General features: G+C 54.8%; 1 protein-coding gene across 2 annotated transcripts; it reads right to left on the bottom strand.

Annotated features, from left to right (window-relative positions):
- Window positions 1-252: 252 nt before the first annotated feature.
- SLC19A1 (solute carrier family 19 member 1) lies at window positions 253-22771 on the bottom strand. Of its 2 annotated transcripts, none has more exons than XM_063105155.1 (6): window positions 22720-22771; window positions 17019-17257; window positions 11650-12403; window positions 11195-11387; window positions 8018-8159; window positions 253-791 (listed from the first exon to the last, which is right to left on the bottom strand). In XM_063105155.1, exons 2-6 carry the CDS (start codon window positions 17205-17207, stop codon window positions 507-509), a joined length of 1563 nt encoding a protein of 520 aa, XP_062961225.1. In that variant the 5' UTR covers window positions 17208-17257; window positions 22720-22771; the 3' UTR covers window positions 253-506. The 2 variants fall into 2 exon arrangements, with proteins under 2 accessions (XP_062961225.1, XP_062961234.1); XM_063105164.1 differs by having other exon boundaries at window positions 253-704.
- Between the last annotated feature and the right edge of the window lie 200 nt (window positions 22772-22971).

Raw genomic sequence — 22971 nt, 5'->3', positions numbered from 1 at the left:
CTGGCCAGCCCTCAGGGACAGGCAGGATTTGCCTCGAGCCTCCCCAGTGGGGTGAAGGCAGGTGGGGGCCACAGGAAGCCCCACCACAGTCTCTTTCAGGCAAAGGACAGACAACCAAAGCCCACACGGCTGGCTCGGGATCAGCATGGCCAGGTACTGTCCCCAGCAGCGGGGAAGAGTAAGGCTGAAGACGGGGTGCTCAGGGGCTGTTGGGACAAATGGAGGCCCCCTCTGGGCTAAGGCAGGTGGCCCATGACACACCTGGTGTCGCTGCAAAGGCACCCGAGGCCCCATGAGTCCCTGGTTCACATTCTGAACACTAGAATTCAGACAACACCAGAAACCCAGCTTACTAACACCAGGATAGGCAGCCTGGGGATGCGCCGAGTCTGTGACATCAGGGCCCAGACATGGTCAGGCCCTGGCACGCAGATGAGAGGGACTGCCTCTGGGGTCAGGAATCCAGCTGTCCGCTGGGCTGGGGAGGGGACAGCAGGCTGGGCAGGTCAGGCCTTGGACTCGTGCAGCTGGCTCTGCTCCCAGGAGGCTGGTTCCGCAGTCCATGCACTGTCCTCTGGGGGCAGTGGCAGAGCCAAGGGCTGCAGGCTGCCCGGGCCCCCATCCTGCACGCTCAGTGCCTGTGCCGTCTTCTCCTCCATGGGGCTCCTCAGCTCCTCGGCCGGGGGAAAGGGCTGGTGGAGGCCCTGCTGGAAGTGCCGCAGGCCATCCAGCATGGCCCCCAAGAAGTAGATGGCGGAAAGTACCAGTAAGTACACGAAGTAGACAAGGAACTGGAACAGAGAGGCCCGGGTGAGGCCGGTGGGGCAGGCCAGCCACTATGTTCCCCCTCTTGCCCCATGACACCTGCTCATGGGCTCTCCCTCCTCCTGCTCAGAGGCTATCAGAGGACACTGTATGAGGTCAGAGGCCAGCCCTGGGAGGAGGCCTCATGGCACCCCGCACCCACACCCACCCTCCTTCCTGCCACGGCCTGGCCCTGCCCCATGGGGGCTCCCACTGCTTTGCTGGGAGACCCCCAGCATGTGTCCTGCATCTGTGTGGCTCCACGGTCTGCTTCCAAGGATCATAATCTGTGGGGCTAAGGTCCCATGGCTGCTGAGACAGCTCGAGGACATCTGTGAGTGCCAGAACTTTCTACCTGGTGGAGAGGGTCAAGGACACCCACAGAGGGCGGCCAGAAGCCTGCTTCTCTCTGGCCCTGCTCACACTGCCCCAGACCCTAGCGGCCCTGCTCACTGAGCCCCAGTCTCTACATGGGTGGCCAAAGCTGCAACCAACACCAGCAGTGCAAACGTCTCTCGTGGTTCTCATGGCCACCAGGGGGCAGGAGGGACTAGATACATCCCCAGGACACCAGGGAGGGACCAGAGGATCCAGGAAGCTGGAGTGATCTCTGGATATCTGCAATTCAGAGCCCAGCCTGAGTACTACCCAAGCCCCCCTGCCCCAGGGCCCCGTCCAGCTCTGTGCTTGCAGGTGGGTCTCCCTGCAGCCCCTCCCAGCACTGGCACTCTGCTAGTAAAGCTCATTTTTAAAGCAAACCCAGGAAATGAACCATTGAGGACTTCTCTCCTATCAAGAGGCTGACACTATCTTCCCTGTTCTTCCCCTATGCACAGCTAAAATCCCAGAGCACTGCTCATAAAATACATGCAAGATGACTCTGAAAGGTGGCCTCAGACCCAAGGAATGACACAGACATGGTGGTGAGCTCCCACCATGGGTTTTTTTCTATTTGCCTGGTATATTTTGGAACTAAAGAAGCCAGCAACCTGGAAAGGCCAATAGATGCAGAAAAAAAGCACCCCAACAAAAGTAGTTCTCTTCTCAAAGGACCAGGAAAGAGGCAGTCCAGTGAGAGGGAACTGTTCCACTCCTGCCAAACACCACAGAAAACCTCAGCCCCACCCTACCCACAGCAGCAAGAATGAGTGGGCAGCCTGGACCCCCACCTTCGCCAGGCTGGAAGGAGGGCCCCTGAATCCCCTTCCCATGAGGCTGACTGGGAAGCCACAGCTTTCATCCCCACTGAGTGGCAAGACACTCACTCCCAACCCCATGGAGTCAGCAGAGTCCACGAAGGAAGCCTAGACTGTCACCCCCACAGGATGGTAAAGACCACCCACCCCCACTCAGTAGTAACAGTGCACCCATCCCCCCCATACAGGGAGGTGTCAGAGGCTGAGTGGTCCAGACTCTCACCCCTCCCAGCAGTAACAAGAATGCCCCCACCCCTAGTGGCATCAAGGGGGCCACAAGGGAAGCTGGAACTCCTCACCAACCCTGCAGGAACCATGAAGGCTGATTGGGGAGCCTCTCACCTGCCTGGCTGTAATGAGGCACAAGCCCCCACTTCCCCTGCTGCAGCTGTGTCAAGAGAAGCTAAACAAAACAGAGGTTTCAATAAGATGCAGAGCCTCATAACGTGATACCCTAAATGCCTGCATGTCAATCAAAAAATCACTCAGCACACTTAGAACCAAAAAGATCTCAAACTGCATGAAAAGCAATTAATAGACAAAAAAAACCATATATGACAGAGATGTTAAAATCACCTGAGAAAGATTTTAAAGAAGCCACCAAAAAAATGCTTCAGTGAGCAATGACAAACACTCTGGAAACAAATGAAAATTATGAAGTCTCAGCAAAGAAATAGAAATAAAAAAGAAAATTTAGAACTAAAAATACAAAAACCTAAATAAAAAAACTCAGTGGATAGTCTCAATAGCAAAATAGATGAGACAGAGAAAAGAATCAGTGAACTGGAAGACAGAACAACAGAAATTACCCCACCTGAACAACAGGAAAAATAGACTGGAAAAAAAAATGAACAGTGTGGAGGGTTAGAAATCTTGATTCTCATTTGATTTTTAGAATAGGGTTTTTAGGTAAATATATGTATAGGGCAAAAATCCTTGGATTAAGAGGCAACGGCCTACAGCTAGCAGGCAACAGCCCATCTAATCAACTCTAATCATTGCTTAGGTATGGGATTGTATACTTTAATGATTTTAGAGCTAACAGGTGGTTGCCATACAGATCGTTAAGAGATTTTAAGAATTGCTGAAGGGAAAGATGTGAATAAATGTTTGCTAGGGGCAAGCTGTCTGTTGGTGGAAACTTTAGAAATAATTATACTTAGATTTTATCATAAGAATGCAACTTTTGCTTAGACCACTTAAGGAGAGATTATACTTTAGATCATGATCACAGTTTGACCAACTTAGCTTTTCACCAGTTGTACTTTGGAATGTCACATTGTTAATTTTACTGATGTTGCTAGTTTCCATTGTTTAAGCTATACTTAGCCATAGATAACTTTTGTAACACTGCCCACGTCTTTGTGTCCTTTTGTAATGATTGAATCAACTGATTTTTTTTGTGAAACTTCCTTGTCTTTACAATAAAAAACAGAAGCTAACTTTGAATCAGGGCACCCAGTTTCTCCTTCTAACAGAGGAGGTGCTGAGGTGCAGTCCCTTTGGGCTTCTCATCGCATTCATGGTGCTTTGAGTTGAGTAATCCTTTTTTGCATCTCTGTTACACAGACAGAAGTGTAACAGAACAGAGCCTCACTCCCTGTGGGATTGCACGACAAAAGATCTGACATTTGTTTCATGGGAGTTCCAGAAAAAGAGGAGTAAGAAGGTGTGACTGAAAAAGTATTTGAGGGAAAAGTATTGAAAACTTCCCAAATTTGGCAAGAACATAAACCTACAGATTCAGGAAGCTGAGCAAACCCCAAAAAGGACAAACCAAAACACCATCACACCAACATACCCCATATTCAAACTTCTAAAAGCTAAAAATAAAAATAATGGAAAAAATCTTGAAAGTAGCCAGAGGAAAATGACACCTTAGAGGAAAAACAATTCAAATGACAGTGATTCTCATCAGAAACCATGCAGGCTGCAAGGAAATGGCAGCACAGTCTCCACTCACTGAGAGAAAAACCACTGTGTACACCAAGTCCTGTATCCAGTGAAAACATCCTTCAGGAATCAAAGGGGAATCAAGACATTTTCAGATGAAGGAAAACTAAGAGAAGAATCTGTCACTAAAATTATGGCAAAAAGTTCTATAAACAGAAAGAAAATGATAAAAGAAGAAAAATTTAAACAACAGAAAGGAAGAAAGAACAAAGTAGACAAAATTATGGGTAAGTAAAATAAACTTTCCTTCCCCTCTTGGGTTTTCTAAACTATGTTTGATGGGTAAGGTAAAAATTATAACACTGTCTTATGTTGCTTTAAAGCTATGTAGAGAAAATATTTGACAATTGTACTATAACAGGGATGGGAGGGGATAAAGTGACAAAGAGAAGCAACATTTCTACACTTCACTCAAACTGGTAATATGATATATAAACAACAACCAAGAAAGTATACCAAAAAATACACTCAGAAACACAATAGATAAATCAAAACAAGATTCCAAAGAATGTGCAAGTAACCCACTGGAAGGCACATCAAAGAAAACAGAAACTAAAAACAGAATAATTGGAAAACAAAAAATGAAAATGCAGAATTAAGCCTTAATGTATCAATGATTACATTAAATATAAGTGGTCTAAATAAACCAATTATAAGACAGAGACTGGCAGTGTGTTAGATTAAAAAACATGACTCAGCTACCTGCTATCTACAAGACACTCTCTCCAAATATAATGAGATAGCAGGGTGAAAGTAAAAGGATGGAAAAGCCTGTATCATGTAAACATTAATCAAAGGGAGGTTAGAATAGCTATACTAATATTAGGTATGTAGACTTCAGAGAAAAGAAAATGACCAGACACAGAGAGGGATAGTAAATAATGATCAAGACACATACCAATCACAAATATGTATGCAACAAACAAAAGAGCTGCAAACCTGTAAAGCAAAAACACGATAGAACTGAAAGGAGAAACAGAGACACAATTATACTTGGAGACTTCAACAACCCTCTCTCAAAAGATTTAAACAACTAGACAGAAAATCTACAAAGACAGAGAAGAAATCAACACCATCAGCCAATAGGATCTAATCAGCATTTGTAGAACACTCCATCCAACAACAGCAGAATACACATTCTTTCCAAGTGTCACAGACCATAACACCAAAGTAGACAATATTCTTGGCCATAAAACAAAACTCAACTAAATTGAAAGGACTGAAATAATATAGCATGTGTTCTCTGGTCACAATAGAATCAAAAAAGAAATTAATAACATAGGAAAATCTCAGTACACTTGGAAACTGAATGACACACTTTGAAATAAGCATAAGTCAAGAGGAAGTCTCAAGGGAAATTAAAAAATACACTGAAACGGGCCGGCCCCGTGGCTCACTCAGGAGAGTGTGGCGCTGGTAGCACCAGGGCCGCGGGTTCAGATCCTATATAGGGATGGCTGGTGCACTCACTGGTTGAGCATGGTGCAGACCACACCATGCTGAGGGTCGTGATCCCCTTACCAGTCAAAAAAAAAAAAAAAAAATACACTGAAATGAATGAAAATTAAAATACAGTGTATCAAACTTTGTGGAATGTAACTAAAGCAGAACTGAGAGAATAAATTTATAGCACTAAATGTACATTGAAACAGACAAAAAAGTCTCAATCAATAATCTAGCTCTCAATAACCTAGAAAAAGAAGACCAAAATAAATCTAAAGCAAGCAGAAGGAGGGACATAATAAAGTTTGAGCCAGTGCAATATGACAAGAAAAGGAAATAAAAGGCATACATATGAGAAAGAAAAGCAGGTAGCTTCTTAAGAAACATGCAACTACCATGTGATCCAGCAACTATATTTCTGGGCATTTACCTCAGAAAAATGGAAACCTACATTTACATAAAAACCTATAAAGAATGTTTGTAACAGTTTTATGTGTAATATCCCCAAACTGGAAACAACCCACAGTCCTTCAATGGTGAAGAGTAAAAACTGTGGAACATCCATACCTTGGAATACAACTCCACAGTAAGAAGAATGAACTACTGCTGTAGCAACAACCTGCAGAAATCTCCAGAGAATGATGTCAAGTTACAAAAGCCAATTCCCAAAGGTTACACAATGCACACTTGCATTTAAATAACACTCTTGAAATAACAAAAATACACAAATAGAGAACAGGTTAGTGGTTATCAGGGGTTAAAGAGGAGGTGAGGCTAGGAAGAAAGTGGGTGTGGCTATGGAAGGGCAGTGCAAGAGATGGAATGTGGGGATGTTGTGCTGTGGATCTTAACTGTATGTCAACAGCTTGGCTGTGATGCTGAGCTGGAGAACTGCAGGATGTGACTACTGGGGGAACTGGGTATAGCATACAGGAATCTCTATCATTTCGCAAACTTCATGTGAATGTAAAATCACCAAAAAATAAAGTTCAGTTTAAAAAACAAGCAAACCCAGGCAAGCTCCAGGACCACTCCATCCTGGTTCCCACCAGTGCCCACATGGGCAGGCCGGGAGTAAGGCCCAGCATGTCTGGGGCCACACCAGGCTCCCTAGAGTCTCTCTGTGATAGGGCCCTTCCTGCCTGTCCACACATACAGGTTCCACTGTCTGGGGCAGGGGACAACTTGGGAGTCCAAGGATGAGGATGGCCTCCTTTCCGGGTGCTGGGGCCCCTCCCAGGGTGCTGGACTGCCCTGGGTACATGCATAGTCAACACAAAGCTTCAGGCATGCACATTCCTGCATATCCAAGAAGATCTTGGCGACAAGGAAGTTTCATCCACCCCTGCTGGGTCTGGACATGTCAACCAAAGGCCAAGTGAGTCTGGACCATCCCCAACATTCAGCTGGACAGGAAGTGCACCTGGAGGGCTCTGTAAAAGCAGGGCCACACCACCTGCCTATGTCGACAGGCCTCCATGACCCTCTCAAGCTGAAGAACAAGCCTCTAAAAGCAAGAAGTCAGCCATCTGCCCCCAAAGGGCATTTCCAAACATCGCAAGGCAAGTTTCCAAGCAAAATGGTCTGTACCCAAGTAACCAGAATGCCAGCTCCTGCCCCGTGCCTCCTTCCTGGCTAGCCATACGCAGTGCTGAGCTTCAGGTCATCAAATGCTATGCTGACTCGGTACCCTCAGAGGGTCAGGCCACCTCAATGGAGCCCATTAGTTCTGACAGCTCTCCTGCCCAGGGAGAGTTGGGCTCCAGGTAGACAAAGGCTTCCTGCCAGCTGGCCAAGGGCTCTTGCTGAGAGCATTTGTCCAGCTACAGACCAGGCATGGCAGCCACTGAGAAATGAGGGCAAGATCCCTCCTGCTGTGCCACCATCTGGCTAAATCTGGCTCTCTTCGAGAGATCCCGCTTGGCTGAGACCACCAGAAATGAAATGCATAAGGGTCCCTCAATCACAAAGCTCTTCTCTGAAGCACCAGAAAACCTACCTAGGAGTGGGAACAGGGATGGGGAGCCAGAGTGGGGCCAGTGCGCCACCACCAACCGCAGCAGCTCTATTTCACTATCCCCTGAGCGAGCAAGCTTATGTGTCACACACCCAGGGCTCAGGGCCACCAGGTCCTGAGAATCACAAGCAATCCCAAGCAGCTGAGCAGTAATGACGCAGGCACAGAGCCATGTCATGGCCACACCTCCTCCCTTCCCCTGATGCTGGCCAGAGGGGGGATACACAAGAGCTGGTCACAGCTGCTCCTCATAAGTGACTAGCACACAGGCTGGCTTTGGGGGGTATCTGCAGACCTCGAGGACACAGAGGTCAAATTGGAGTTGGGACAAACCTGAGCCAAAGAGCAAGCAGCACAGGCAGGCACGGTGGGTGGCAGAGGCTCAGTCACTCCACCACACCTACTGCCCACACACAGGCTCCTGCTCCCTTGAGGGAGCCCAGCTCAGGCTTTCTTACTTCCTGTCCTGCTGCAGATGCCCTGGCCACCCTCTGCAGTGCCCAGCCCACAGTGGACCCACACCAGGGCGTCACTAGGAGGCCCTGGCTGGGACCTCCATGAGTAGCTTCCCTCCTGGAGGAAGGGAGCCCAGAAAAGGACTTACCTGGGAGTGGACTGGGAAGCCCAGGCCCCGCTTGTCCGAGACAATGAGTGTGATTATGGTCTTGAGAATGGTGGCGAAAAATGTGTTCACCCCGAAGAAGAGGGCACAGAGCTCCTTGGACAGAGAAGATGCAATCTGAAACCTGGGCAGGGAAGAGCAGACCGAGGTCAGACTCTGCTGGGGAAGGAAGAGGTGAAAGCAAGAACAGAGGGGAAAGCCCCACAGCTTCCGCAGCTCCCAAGGACTCTAGGGACCCACTGGGAGTAGTGGCAAGTTAAGGGCTGGCCAGGCCGCAAGCCTGCTCATAGTCCTGCCCTCAGCCCCCTCCCCTGTCCTGCACATCCCATCCACCACGCCAGCAGCCCCCATGCCAGACCAAGCCAGAGTCCAGCACCCAGCCCGCCCGTGTGGGCCGCGTCTTCTGGGCTCAATACAAAAGATGCCAACAGTGAGAATGCAAGCTTGTGAACATGCCTGGAAATCTCCTGACAACTCTGGGACAACTAGGTCTTACTCATCCCAAAATTCACAGAAAATCACCACCCTGAGAACCTAGGGACATAGGCATAAAAGTCTGGAATGGAAGTCCTTCATCACAAAATACTCAATAAATCAAGGGAATTACAGAAGAACAAGAAAAGCGGGTTAAGCAACAGAAGAGACAGAAGTCATTGCTAGAGAACGAAGCAGCCATAGCTTGGACACATGCAGGCACCACATCTCTAAAGAGAAACAACGCTTCAGGCTTCTGCCCTCTGCAGAGAAACTAACATTTTAGTGCTGTTCCAATGAAAACCTCCAAAGTGCTTTTTTTCTTAAAAAAAACCAACTGAACAAAAAATGTTCTAAGTCCCCCTGGAGAATAAATAAACAAATGTCCAAAAACCATTTAGAGAGCATGACCGCAATGCTGGTGCTGGGGAAGAGGGGGCGGGCAGGGAGTGCACGAGCATGGGAAAGGCCAGCATGGGCAGGTCGCAGGCCAGGAGTGGACCCGAGGCAGCCAACACAGGGGAGAAGAGCCTGTCGACGGGAGCAAGGCCAGGCCACAGATGAACACCTGGGAAAGCAGTGCCAACCCAGGCAGAGCCCTCACAGCACCCCCAAGCTCTTCAAAGGTGCTCTGACAATACCGGAGTGGAAATAAAGACAAACCACAACATGGGGATGACTGTAAAATACATGATCAAATGATATAGTCACGTGTGCTAGATATAAGTCCACTCCAGATAAATAAGCAAAAAATAACATCCCAGCAGAAGAGTCAAAAGATCCAAAGTGGCCACTAAAGGAGAGTTCGCACCCTCTAATGGAGGGAAAGCAAGGCTGGCCTGAGTGTGGGGGGGCGCCCCACCTGGCCTGCAGGCATCTGCAGTGTGTACTGAAACCCTCTTCCAAAGAATGCACCCTTTCACCTGGCCATTCCCCTTCTAGGCCATTATCAAAACTTTGAAAGAAAATGTAGGCAGAAGAATATTCATCTGTGTTGTCTGTTACAGGAGAAACTGGAAATAGTGACTTTACCCACTAGTTGAGAACCGTTAATGAGGCATATCTCTCATTACCAAGCATGACCAATTACGTCTGTGTCTGACTCGGACTCTCACACAGTGGATCCCTAGGGGTACACGTCTGTTTTCTTCTCTATGCGTTCATCCTCTGCATTTGTTTTTTTGTTGTTGTTGTTGTTTGGTTTTTTGCAATAGATGCCTCTGACTTTTACAATTAGCAAAAACATCCAAGGCAACGTCTACTGGACGAAGTGAGGGCAAGGCAAAGCCAACAGGTGGCCCCAAGCCCTTTTCAAAGTGTTGACAGGTGAGCCTGATCACTGACAGACTCTGGGGCCTTCACAGGCTGAGGGTGGGGGCTGTGCCCAGGCAGATGTCCAGTGTCCAAGGAAGACCAGGCCTGGGGGCCATGAGGGGTAAGTGTGTAGAAGGTAGTCACAGCACAGAGGGCATGCAGCAAGTCCCCTGCAGCAAGCAGTCCTGGCAGCCCAGCAGTGTGGCTGGGACGGCAGAAAGGAGGCTGAATTTAATCCACGCTTTCTGCACCTGAACAGCGTGGGCTAGACATGGAGAACAGGAAAACACACACACTTGGTGTGTCCAGGCAACAGGGGCAGGGGACAAGGACACCATCCCATGGAGGAAACAACTCCAGAAATCAGGAGCAGAAGAATGCTCTCAGCTCAGAAGAGGCAGGGGGCAGGGACACCATCCCATGGAGGAAACAACTCCAGAAATCAGGAGCAGAAGAATGCTCTCAGCTCAGAAGAGGCAGGGGGCAGATGACCTGATAGGTGCATGGCCAGGGGTGGCCCCAGGGTGCCTGGTCCACGTGGGGAGGGAGAGGAGACAGGCAGCCCTAGGAGGCTGGGCGCAGAGGCATCTCCCCAGTGGAGTGAGGCCCAGAGAGGTGAGCCTTGGCCAAAGTCCTCCAGGGAGGGAGAGGGGTGGAGGGAGGTGGGAAGGCCAAGGGAGGTGCAGAGAAGCAGGTACCTGTAGGTGGGGGTGAGCCTATGTGTCCCACAGAGCTATCCACAGCCCACCCTACCTGCAGATTCCCGTCACAACCCCACCCCAGCCTGTGAATGCCCCAAGCCCTTCCCTGGTAAGGCTCACCTCCGTGACCCATCAACACTTGGAAGGGGGGGCGGGACCATCTGCTGGTACTCATGCCCCCATGTGGGGTGGGAATGCCCCGCAAGTGTGAAGTGAGTGTGGATGCTTACAGGTGCACACTCACCACTGCAGCCTGCAAGGGGTCTCAGGAATGGGTGGGGCATGGATGGTGGGATTGTGACCCCCTGGCAGGACTTCAGAAACAAGGACACAGGGCCAGGGAGAGCTGGGAGGAGCTGGGGGCACAGGGCTGTGGGGTAACTATCGGGTCACCCCTGGGCGGAGGGTCGGAAGGGAGTGCAGGAAGGTCCCCAGGGAGAGAACCCAAGGCTGAGGAGAGCCAGGCCCACAGTCCGACAGCAGCGCAGGGAGGACCCAAGATGGGGCTGTGCGGGATCGAGGTGGAACCAAGGCTGGCGGAGGCGCCCCTGCGGCGGGGGTCACGCACTGTGCACCGGGGGCACTCCCCCGCGGAGAGCAGAACACGCCGCCCATCCCACCCTGCCCTCGGCCCCTCCCGCCATGCGCCCCCACACGCTCCTGCACTCACGTGGCGATGGGCACGAGGAACTGGTAGGAGCCGCGGAAGACCACGAAGGCCGCGTAGCACAGCCAGATGTCGTGGGTCCTGTACATGAGGAAGACCAGCCCGGCCTGCAAAGCCGTGACGCCCCCAATGACCAGCTTTGACCACAGTGCCCAGCGCACCTGCAGGAAGCCCGCAACGAAGGACGTGATGGCACCTGGGGAGGTGGGGACGTCACGGCTGTGCCAGAAGGTTGGGGGGGGCGGGGAAGGGTGGAGGGGTGGGGCTGAGGGGCGGGGAGGAGGGTGAGCGAGGCAGGGAGGAGGGTGGGCAGGGCTGGGTAGCAGAGAGGAGGGGCGGGGCCGGGCGGGGCCGGGCGGGGCCGGGCGGGGCCGGGCGGGGCCGGGCGGGGCCGGGCGGGGCCGGGCGGGCGGGCGGGCGGGGCCGGGCGGGCGGGCAGGCCCTGGGGCAGCATGTACTGAGCAGGGTGGAGGCCGCATCGGCAGCGCCATTGTAGACTCGAGTGCTGTCGGTGGTGGGTTGCACCACGCTCCACAGGATGTGCGCGTAGTAGACCACCAGGTAGTAGCCAGCCGAGTTGAAGACCCACCAGAGGGACCAGAGGCGCAGCTGCGGCAGCCGCAGGCCTGCCCCCAGTTCCTGCAGCATGCGCGCCAGCGTGCAGTCCCCGCAGGCGGCCAGCAGTGCGCGCCGCGGCCGGCCGGGTGCCGGGTTCATGCAGTCCAGCTCGCCGGGCGCGGCCCCCGGTGTGGGCGCAGGGCGGTTGAAGAAGAGGCTGCGCTTGGGGCGCTTCAGGAAGAGCGCGAGGCCCAGGCTGAAGAGGAGGAAGGCCAGGGAGATGTAGTTGAGTGTAGGGAAGGAGACACCGCCGGCGGTGACGAGCAGCTGGCCCAGCACGGAGCTGATGAAGACGCCCAGCAGCACGGCGGCGCGCGAGTAGCTGGCCATGCGCTGGTAGCGCGCGGGGCGCACAAGGGAGAAGATGTAGGAGGAGTAGGCGATGCGCGCAGCCATGGTGACGCTGTAGAAGAGCTCCATGACCTGCATGTGCAGCACCGAGCGGCCCAGTAGTAACAGCAGCCACACGGACACGAAGCTCAGGCCCTGCAGCACCAGCACCGGCTTGTAGCGCAGGTAGTCGGTGAGCAGAAAGACGGGCACCAGCACCACCATGTAGGAGTAGGACAGCACCGGCGTGATCTCGTTGGTGACCTGTGGACGGGTAGGCGCCCCACATCAGTGACCAGAGTCATCACTGCCAACTGCGCACCCGCCACCACCCTGCAGCCACAGCGCACACACGCCTGGAACCTCCCTTCCTCAAGATTCCCCATCCCATCTCGTCCTCTCCTGTGAACATATGCAGCCGCTCAGGACTGTCCAGAGGCACAATAAGAGCGAGGAATTGTCACCTATAGAAAGCTGGCAATGAGCATGGAAATTACTATTAATTACATATTAGGTCATGTTAATCTAGCCCTATTTATTCTTAAAGCAATAAAGTACGAGTTGACCTCATCTCACATCTAACATCATGGAAAGTGGAGCCGTAACCAACACACTCACACCAACACAAGCCACTTCAGCCCTGACAGGAGGACAGGTAAAAGCAAGAGACTATCAGATAAACAGGCCAGGACGATAAAGAAGGAGTCCACAGGACGGACGACACAGAACACAGAGGAGGGAGGACACGAAGACTAGAAAAGAAAGAGAAGAGGAGCACGGGAAAAGGACCACAGGAGGGGAGCAGGCAGCCTCTGTGGGCATGGAGCACTCCCCATCCTCACACCTGTCCCTCAAGGAGGGTCTTTAGGGCCAGTCTTTGTCCCAGGGAGACGGATGTGGGAGCCACCCTGTGCCTGGAGTCTCTCCCCAGGCCCTTGTGGGTTTCCAGCAGGTGGCCCTGCCTGGGGACCCACCAGACCCCACCTCAGATCTGCCAGGGGTCAGCACCAGGTAAGCCATCTGGGGCTTGCTAAGCTCCGAGGCCGAAGCCTCCCCCAAGTCCCACGTGACTCATACTAGTAACCCCGACTCAGATCTGACCACCAGCAGTCCCATGTCCCTACCTGTGCATGGCCCCAGGTGACCCACAGCCAGCGGCACTTTACAGATGGAAAACGGAGGGCCCAGGACTGCGCCCTGTCAGTACATCGGGGGCTGCACTGAGCCACAGCCCCTTGCCCAGGAGCTTCCTCAGCACTCCTGTCTGGTATGCCCAAGATGTGCTGCCACATGTACCCAGGGTCTGGCTGCCACCATCATGGGCAGCTGGTGAACAGGACCCCAGATTTGGGCTTGAGGGGACTGGCATGTTGAGAAGCCTCCATGGGGCTCGGAGGGAGGTTGTTGGGAGAACCCAGCCTGGGACAACCGGGCTCGCCAACGGCAGTGGTCCCCGCCTGGTTGCTCCCTCCTGAACCTGCATCCCACGGAAGCCACGGCTAAGCCCCAAGGCTCCATGGTTCCAGCAGCACAGGGCACTGACAATCCCCCAATCCCTCCAGCGCTGTTCTGTTCACATCAGACAATCCGGGACATTCTTAGTGCAGGTCAGGCCCCAAGAGGCTGAATATCCCATGGTGGGTTGTGGCAGCCTCAGGGCCTGGCTCCAGAGGTCTGCATTCTGTTTCTAGTAGGATCCTGGAACACCACAGCCCTTTGTTGATGAGACCTCGTGGCTGTTTGCTCAGCTAGGGAGGAGCCAGCCCAGGGAGCCCTGATGGGATGGCTAGGTGCAGACTCCTGCTGTCTTGGAAAGAAGCAGTTCAGAAGCATGAGCCCTCCTTGTACCTCTGGGTCCCCCCACCCCTCAACACAGGGACTGCTGTGCCATGCAGCCCAGCCCCCACAGCTGGCACAGGTCTGAGCCAGCAGGTGCCCAAGCAGGAGGCAGGGCCTGGCTCACCTTCCCTGGAGAAGGGTGGCCATGGGGCTCTCAGGAGCCTCACCCCTTACCTGAACTGATGGACTCCACCCTATTTATGCCTCAAAACAAGAGCTGCATATGCACGCGCCTCCCATGGGCACCTCCCAGTCTCATCCTAGGCTCCAGTTGCAAGGCTCTCCCCAGACCACAGGTTGGAGTGCAGCCACATGTCACCAACATAGATGCTCGAGCCACAAACACAATCCCGCTCCTTCCTCTCCTCACCCCCCACCTCCTCTGTGTCCCCTGCTCTACTTTCCTGACTTGGCAGGTGGCTCTGCACAGGGTTGTAACCTGTGTCCCACTTGGAAGGCTGTTGGGCAAGGGGTGCCCACAAAGGTCCCAGGAGGAAGGTGGCATCTTTCAGGTAGCTACAGCTCTGACAAGAGGACAACCTTCTACTGGCCTGAGCCTGTGTTGCTGATGCTTTGGGTCAGATCTAGGCTGAATGGGCAGGGTGCAGGGAACAGAGCCCAAACCTAGATCCCACCGGCCTCAGGAAGCTTCTCTGAAGGGGAGGAAGAAAATCCCAGGGCAGCTGGGCAAGCAGGCACAGGCCTGCGTGGGGTCAGCAGGACACCTGACATGCTGTCACAGGGACTGACTGACCACCACTGAGCCCCATGTTGGGGCAGGGGCATCGGCCATGGGTCAGAAAGGACTGCTGTGTGCAAGGTCCTGGGCAGGGGCTCTCCATGGGGGTGGGGGCGCTGCATGTCATACTGCACAGCACAGTTCAAAGGGGTCATAGCCTGAACACGCCAAGCAGTCCCTCACAGGAACATCTTCAAGACTTAGGGCGGGGAAAGGGCTTCAGAGATAACACTCAAAGCATAAACCATGAAGGGGATTTGCCTAATTAAAAATGACTCTTGAAAAAAAAAACACAGGGAGCAGTATGCCTTACGCACCGCCAGTCCAATCTCAAAGGCACTGAGATTCCTACAAGGCAGTAAGAAAGGTAACCAGTCCCAAAGAGAACACCCACCGGCCGCAGGAGAAATGGGGAGAACACAGAGCAAAGGGTGCGCTCCCCACAGCTCAGGGGCCGGTGCTCAGCAGGCCACACGCAGGCTGGAAGAAGGATGCAGGAAGCCTGTTGCACACCATGGATGGAGCAGAAATCATACCAGAAGGTGAGCCAGAAACACCAGCCCAGGTCAGCTATGTCCAGGGCCTCGCACATCCCAAGGATCTAGAACATTCCCTGCACCCCAAGCCCAAGGATTCTACCACATTTCCCAAACCCAATGCATCCCCTGCAGTGGTGAAAAGCTGAAAACCACCCACTCACCACCAGTGAAGCACTGGGTAAAGGCTTTGTGGGTCAGTCCCACAGACACAGCTTAGGTAAGTAAGATCAGCCCTGGATCTATGTGGACAAATCTCCCATGTCTAACTGGGCAGGAAGGCAAGTCCTAATACACCATTTACAGGAACTTCGGGACATAAACCAGCAAGCACAGGGGCTGAGGCCGGGGACCCCATCACGTGGCAGTGGGCAGCACCCACCTGCATCTGTCATCCTTCTGACAACACACAAAGCCTGGTGGAATGGCTTTATTGCTGCAATCTACTTTTTAATCACTTACTGTGCAACACAGGAGGGCATGCATGTGGAGTTTGTAACGTTTTGCTGCAGAGACTTCTCTTGTTATTTTAACAGAAGCTTCACCGGTATGCTTATTGCCATAAATAACCTCAACGGCAGGAAGTGGCCCTCTGTTAAGAGCAGAGACACCGTCTGCCCAGTCAGTGAGTGAGGGAAGTAAGGGACCAACCCGCCAGGGGCAGAAGGTGCTGCCATGAGGGAACATGAAGACAACCCCGGGCTGCTGCCCCAGCCCCGCCACTGGTGGGTGGAGGCAGGGCGAACCCCCAGCCTTGCCTGGAAGGTGACCCAGCTCTGTGGTCAGTGCTCAGCGCCAGCTGTGGGACCAGAAACAATCACACATGTGCAGAGCTTTGAGCCCTGGGCAGGCAGTCACAGGGCAGCACCTCCACTGTTCCAGGAGGCCACTCCTCATATGCATGGTGAGTCCATCTGATTTATCAAGTCTAGGGTCTGCAAAGGGTAGAGACCATTCTCATGGCCAGAGAGGCAGGGGCTTCGCTAAGAAACCCAGGGTCAGGTCCAGCGATAGCAAAGTGGGTGCATAGGCTAGGTGCCACGATAGGGGCAATGGAGGCTGGAGACATCAGGCATGACGAGTGTAGAGGAGAGGTGACCTGAGCTGGGATGATGGCTTATGGAGATGCCTTTTACCAACCAATGGCCTCCATACTCCTTTTGTTTGGTTGTGTTTTACGTAGGATACGCTAAAAGTTCCAGAAGGGAACTACTTCCCAGCCTTTTGCTGCTTCCATCCTACATACGGACTTAGGGACTCACATCTGGGCACACACTTACTAATAAGATTACAGTAAGATCCTTTGTCCCTGTGGCTGAGAAAAGAAAAATTCCTTCAGTAATCTCCTTAGGCAAATAGTTGCTAAGTCCCTGCTGGAGGCAGGTACCCAGCAGGGCTGGATGTGGCTGGACATGGCCTTTCTCATCAGGTACCAGATAAGCCGGCCTGGCCGGTGGGGGTGGGCTGGGAGGCAGCACTCCTCGTGTGTGCTCTGCCCTCAGACACCCAAAGCACATATGGCTCCCTCTCTGCAGGACCTGAGGTCTCTTTCTACCCAGTCTGGTCCTCCACCTAACGGTGCCCACTGCACTGGATGCAGGTTGCAGGATCCAGCCAGTTCCCTCCAGGACCCCTGTAATCTCACGCGGCCACTTAGCTTCTCCCGCCTCAGTTGCTGTGTGTCAAACAGGAGAGCAGCCCCCACCCTGAGACACTGCTCCCTTGCCCACCCACCAACGGCCCCCATACCCCAGCACCCACGTACCTGCTCCTTCGTGAAGTTCTTGTCAGGCCCTAGAAGGTAGGGTGTGATGAAGCTCTCACCGGGCCGCATTTGCGCCATGAAGCCGTAGAAGCAGAGGTAGAACACCAGGCAGCGCCAGGACCGGAGCTCGTGGCCTAGCTCGGCCTCCACGGGCACCTGCTTCTCCACCGCCTGGCCAGAGGGCACCATGCTGCCCAGGCCCACGAGCGACCCTGGAGGGGGTAAAGATGACACTGCACCTGGAAGGATGAGTGCAGAGTCGGAGCAGCTCAGCAAACCGCTATAGGCACCTCCCGCCTCCCCAGACAGGAGCTCGGTGGTTGGGCTCTGCCCCCGTGTCATCCAGTTACATCAGACATCAGCCCCAGACCAGTGTCCTCAGCCTGGACTGCCAACCTGAGAATCCCCAGACCCTGTATCAGTCTGGAAACCCAGCACCCCCCAGACCAGGCTGTTACACCTCCAGGGGTCTCGAAGGCTCGTGGAGGCTTCCAGCCACGTAGGGCCAAATTAACTTAATTAACTTACTTGATTAACTGCATTAGTAACATTTAGAACTCAGGGTTTGGGGCACCCAGACTCATTTCAAGTGCTCTGTGGCACATGTGGCTGCAGGTGCGGGCACCTCCCTCACCTGACAGGCTCTGCGGTGCTGAATGCAAGACACCGTGGAGTGAGCACGGGTAGGACAAGGCCTGTGGGAAGCCAGGCGCCCTCCTGCCACTCCCACAATCAGCTGGGCACAGGCCTCAAGCCAACAGCCCACGAGGGAGCAATGTCCCCGCTGGCCTCCGAGGCTGGATCCAGCACACAGCAGCAAGAGGGCACTGCAGCAGGGATGGGGAGGGAGAGAAGCAGGTGTCCTGGAGTAGCCAGGGGTGAAGCAAGGTGTGGGAAGGCACCACAGGGACAGAGCAGAGGTGGGAGGTTCCCCTGAAGAGAAGCACCTGGCGTGGGAGCAATGAGGCAGCTCCAATACATTCTGGATGGAGCACCCAGACGACAGGTGTCCAAGTCCAGCTGCAGGTGGGGCCCATCCAGCCCGCCGTCCCCAAGGCTGGCCTCTCCCCACGTGGGCCCAGGGGCATTTTGGGTGGTGACAGGGCACCGTGAGGACTTTGTCTTTTCCAGTATTTTTCTGTCTTCCTGATTCTGTCCAGGAGAAACATACCTCAGGTACTGCAAATCATCCTTTCTAATGCAGAAGGGCATCAAGAATCTTATCTACTTATCCAAATACACAACCATTCTGCTGTTTATTTTCACTTCCACGGCTCTATATGCTGAGGGATGCTGGTTTTCTATTTAAGGCATTGATTTGAAGTTCCTTTTTAAGTAAATCAAAAAGCAAGCTTCCCTAAAGAAACGTGTCACGCACAGAAGGTGCTCATGCTAAGCCGACCCAGCGACAATCAGACCTGTCCTGCTGCTCCCAGATGCCCTCCGCTCCCAGAGGCCAGGCCTGGTGGGGTTCTATGTCAAAGGGCCACCCATTCCTGAGGTGGGTGAGGACACGTTGGGTGCAGAGGGCTGTGTGGATAGTCGCACAGAGGGGGTGGGACCATGCTATGATCACCCGTTCCCTCTGCCCTGGGCTGACAACTCTTCCTCTCTGCACAGCCTGCTCAGAAAGGGTACCTGCAGAGGGTCTGGATTTGGGGAGAATCCCCTCCAATCCTCAAGCAGGGGGCACAAAAAGCTCCCTAGATGTGGGGCAAGGGTCCCTGAGAAAAAGCCACCCCAGATTCCCAGCACTTTGTCCTCTGGGTTCAGGGACCACTCAGGCTGGAAGTGCTCCCCGAACCAACCCCCCCCACCCCCATGCGACACAGGCCCAGGAAAGAGAGGTGACCTGCAGGGACCGGCCATGGCATGGTAAGGTGGTGAGACTCCTCCCAGGCCTGTAAGGCAAAGCACTCAGAACTGTCAGGATTGTCCCAGGATTCTGCCTTCTAAGTCCCCACAGATCCATTTCTGTTACACGCAGGAGTAACAGCAGTGAAAGCGCACAAGAAGCAGGACTGGGGGCTTATCTGTGGGGGCTACAAGGAAGGGGAGGGGATCACTGGGAAGAGGCTGCGAACAATGGGGGGTGGGAGACAAAAGTGACCCAGGAAGTCACAAGAAGCCACAGGGAGTTCCAGGGCCTAGGAAGAGTCTGACGTTCTGGAAGGGCTAGAGTGAAAACAAGCAGCTCGGCGGGAGCTTTGACACGGCCCCTCCTCTGCACGGCAGGAACCGCCCTGGGAACCAAGCACAGGCAAGCTGCGTGGCTGGGACAAGCACCGAGGCTGCTTTCTTGGCCTCGTTCTTCCAAACCTCCTGGAGCTCGTGGCAACAGGTGGAAGACATTCAGAGCCAGGAAGGGTTTGGCCCTCACAGTGACCCTCACGCCCAGACTGGCCATGGGCATGCCACGGGCAAAGCTGAACACACTTTGGAGAACACCCCCCTGCAGGACCCCACTTCAGCTCCGGGACTCCCCCTGAAGCCCACTTTCCCACTCCAAGGCAAGGTTAGCAGGCGCAGGCTCCCTGAACACCCGGAGCAGCTGCGCCCTCACCACAACTGAGGCACCCCAGCCGAGGTGAGCAGTCTAGAGTTTAATCAACTCAGTCCAGGGCCCCAGGGGCCAGGCCCCCCACCCACGGCATGCCCAGAAGCCCCCAGGACTTGGCCCCCTGTCCTGAAAGGCACCTGTTTGGAAGCAGCCCTGAAGCCACCTCCTGCGAGCTCCTCCCCATTCTTCCCAGCCCATGCTCAGGGCTGACCCATCAGGCCATCCCCCTCCCCCCCCCCCCCCCCCCGCCACAGGCCACCCCCTTCAGTCCCCTCCCTGCCATTTGCAGACCTGAGCCACATCACAGTGAGTCTGAAATCCTGCAAGGAGGCTCTGGAGGCTGGCTGGGGCCACCTCTGTTCTTGAACTGCACAATGGCTTAAGGGGCTAAGGGGCAAGCATGTCCCCACAGGGATCTCTGAGCCAGGGATCTGTGACACACACAGCTTGTCTCTGGGGACTGGGCTCTGCGCCTCCAGCCTGTTAGCTGAAGTCGTCTCCCCTGCTGGACGTGGGGCCTTCCAGCTGGACGATCCGCTTTAACGCTCACTCACTCAGCAGCGACGCCAGAACTGCTCCAAGGGACCAGTTTCCTGGCAGGGGTTCCCCCAAGAATGTCAAGCAGACCCTCTTGCCCAGCACGTGTGGTCACGAAGCCAAGTGACCACCAGATCCATGCAAAGAGGAACTCCTTCCCTGCTCCTCAGCCTGAGCTCGAGAGACACAGTCTCTGATGACGTGAGCCAGAGGCGCCCACTTTGGACAAAGGGGCCTGCCTGTTCCAAGTGGACCTTTACTCCCATGGGGCCAGCCCAGAGACCCCTTGTGCCAGGAGGAGGCAGAAACAGCAACAATGACCATAAAAGGTGCCAGACCCCTCAGGCTCCCTCCAGAGAAGGCCACTGTCATTTCTGTCTTACACATAAGACCTGTCCTGCTTATCAGTACAAGGCCCCAACTCCTCAGGGTGAGGCACAGTCCTGGACACCCGTCCATGATCCCTTCCTCGTGGGAGGCTGAGCCTGCAGGGGCACCCAGGGCAGATTCTAGGGGGCAGGAAGCCTCTGACCAGATTGGGGGGGCACAGCGAGACCACCACATGGGGCAGTTAGTGACAGCATTTATCTAAACTAAGGGCACACCCCTGGGACACAAGGCTCGTCCCCTTTGGAATGTGCCTCTCTTCCAGCCAGGCCCCACGCTTTCACAGCACTACTGGATACACACTTCTAGAAACTTTTAAAACAGGTCTGGGGCTGCCAACTCAAGTGCTACCGGGCCAGAGGACCATGTAACTGAGAGGCCAGCTGGGGTGGGTAACAGGGCCCTGGTGAGAAACTTGGCCTGTCCCAGGGGCACTGGCTGCCACACAGGAACAGGGGCCAAAAATCCAGGGTCTTATCTGAAATCAGTTTTAAACACTGGCCACTAACAAAAAAATGTTGAGTACCACAGGACCAGACAAACTGGTGTTTACAAGCACTCCCTGATTCGCAACCCCAGGGCAGGGCAACGGCATCAAGCCAAGCCCTGTTTACCAATGTCTCCAAGAGGAAAGGCCAAGGCAGCTCCTCCCCAGGCTACCACGTGTGCAGGGGACTGAGGATCAAAGAAAAAGCAGAAACAAGCCGGGAGGCTGGGGACAGGAGCGTTTGCCTCAGGCTCCCTCTTCTCGGCCAGCTTGTTCAGCTCCAGGAGGTGAACGTGATCACACTGACAAGTGGCCAGCCGTCAGGGCTAAGACTCAAAGTCCACAGGTCTCCACAGCCCACTCCTGGACTGCTCCTCCTCACACACAAGGTGGGACCGAAGTGTCCTAACCCCAGCCCAGCTCTGCACAACCTCAGGCCTCTTCCGTGCAACTGAAGGAAGCCCAGGGCACCCCCCCTCTCCGACTACCCCCAGGCAGCTGCCCTGGGGCAGGGTGTGAAACGTCAGCTATGCCCCTGGTACCTGGGATGCCGGGGGACCCAACATCAAGCACCACCTCTCACTTTGTGTTTTAAACAAGCTGCTACTCGTGCAGGCTACCCAGGAAGGTTCAGACCCTACTAGTAAAAAAAAGAAAAAGAAGACAGCCCTCCCCCAGTTCAAATGACAGAGCTTGGTGTTCTAAGAGTCTCATGAAACTCTCTGGCTGTCACTGCTACATGCCCAAAGCCACAAGTTTAAAACACCCTGAGAAACACCACTCCTTCTCTGCGCAGCACAGATAACCTTAATACCTGGAACTATAAACAGCCACCACTCCCCTCGTTAAGAACGCAGTTGGCGGGGCAAGGGCAGCCCCAGGCAGACGGGGGGGGGGGGGGGGGGAAGAGTAATCTGGCTCCTGCGCCTGGGGGCAGGCAGTTCCACTGGACCAGAGGGTCCTGGTTCTGCGGATTCCCTCTGGCTGTAGGGCAATCAAGTCTCCCTCGGGGGCAGGCCACTTCACAGGGCAGCCCAGCAGGCGGCTCCAAGGACTTTATTGCACCTTCCTCTGGGAAGCTGGAAGAACTTCTGGATTCCTGGGCCGGCTTAGGTTTTAACCTGTGTCTGAGAGGGGCAGGTGGGGGCTAAGGCACCGCCACACGGTGAGGAATCCCGTGAGCACGCGGTATATGCCCAGACCACCCGGGACAAGCGTTTCGGACGAGAGGCGTGGACAGGACCCTCGAGGGTATTCCTGTGGTGGAGCTGTTGGAACGGCCCACTCAGGAAAGGATCACAGACGCCGCCTGCTTCCTCTGGCTCTGCCAGAACCGTGCCAAGAGCCGCTCCGAGGGGGAGCTGCGCCTACACCCGCAACTGCACGGCTCGAGCCACGAGACGATGGCACTGGAGGCGCGGCAGGCGCACTGGGGTCCCGCGCCGGCGGGGGTTCAGCCGGGCTATCCCGCCGCGGGCATAGATAGCACATGCGCAGAGACGGCTCGGGGAGTGACGGCGCGGGAGGAAGAAGGGGCGCTCACAGCCCCACTAGCCGGCCAGCGAGAAGCCCCGCGCAGCTGCGACTCTGCAACCACGTGCCAGGGCGCCTCGGCTGCACCAGCCCGCCGCCCCCGGGTCGCCGCGCCCACCGTCCCGGAGACCCCAGCCCCCGCCCCCGCCCCCGCCCCACTAGCCCCGGCCCGGTCCGCAGCGGCAGCACGGCAGTACCTGGGTCCCGGCGGTGGCGGCGCTCGGCCTCGTGAGGCGGCCACGCGCACGCGCGCACACGCGGCCCGCGGGCCACCGAGCGCGCAGAGCCGCCGGAAGCGGAGGGGCGGTCCCCGCAGGCCACGCCCTGGGGCGGGGCGCGCAGCCGCGGGAAACTGGCCCGCTGCCAACCGGGCGCCGGCTCTCCAGCCCGCGCCGTGGGAACCCTGGCCACGGCCGCAGCTCCTCCCCGCAGCTCCGCCGCCCCACCCT

Source organism: Cynocephalus volans, chromosome 1 (assembly GCF_027409185.1).
Source record: "Cynocephalus volans isolate mCynVol1 chromosome 1, mCynVol1.pri, whole genome shotgun sequence".
NCBI classification, from domain to species: domain Eukaryota; kingdom Metazoa; phylum Chordata; class Mammalia; order Dermoptera; family Cynocephalidae; genus Cynocephalus; species Cynocephalus volans.
This window is presented reverse-complemented; position numbering and strand designations above follow the sequence as displayed.

What these genes read in the sequence shown, in the direction of transcription:
- SLC19A1 (XM_063105155.1), bottom strand. Translation starts at nt 17,207, where the DNA reads ATGGTGCCCTCTGGCCAGGCGGTGGAGAAGCAGGTGCCCGTGGAGGCC. An exon ending in TGCGGCCTCCACCCTGCTCA is followed by an intron (nt 11,388 to 11,649) that starts GTACATGCTGCC and finishes CCACCTCCCCAG; the next exon opens with GTGCCATCACGTCCTTCGTT. An exon ending in GCTTCCCAGTCCACTCCCAG is followed by an intron (nt 792 to 8,017) that starts GTAAGTCCTTTT and finishes TCTCTGTTCCAG; the next exon opens with TTCCTTGTCTACTTCGTGTA.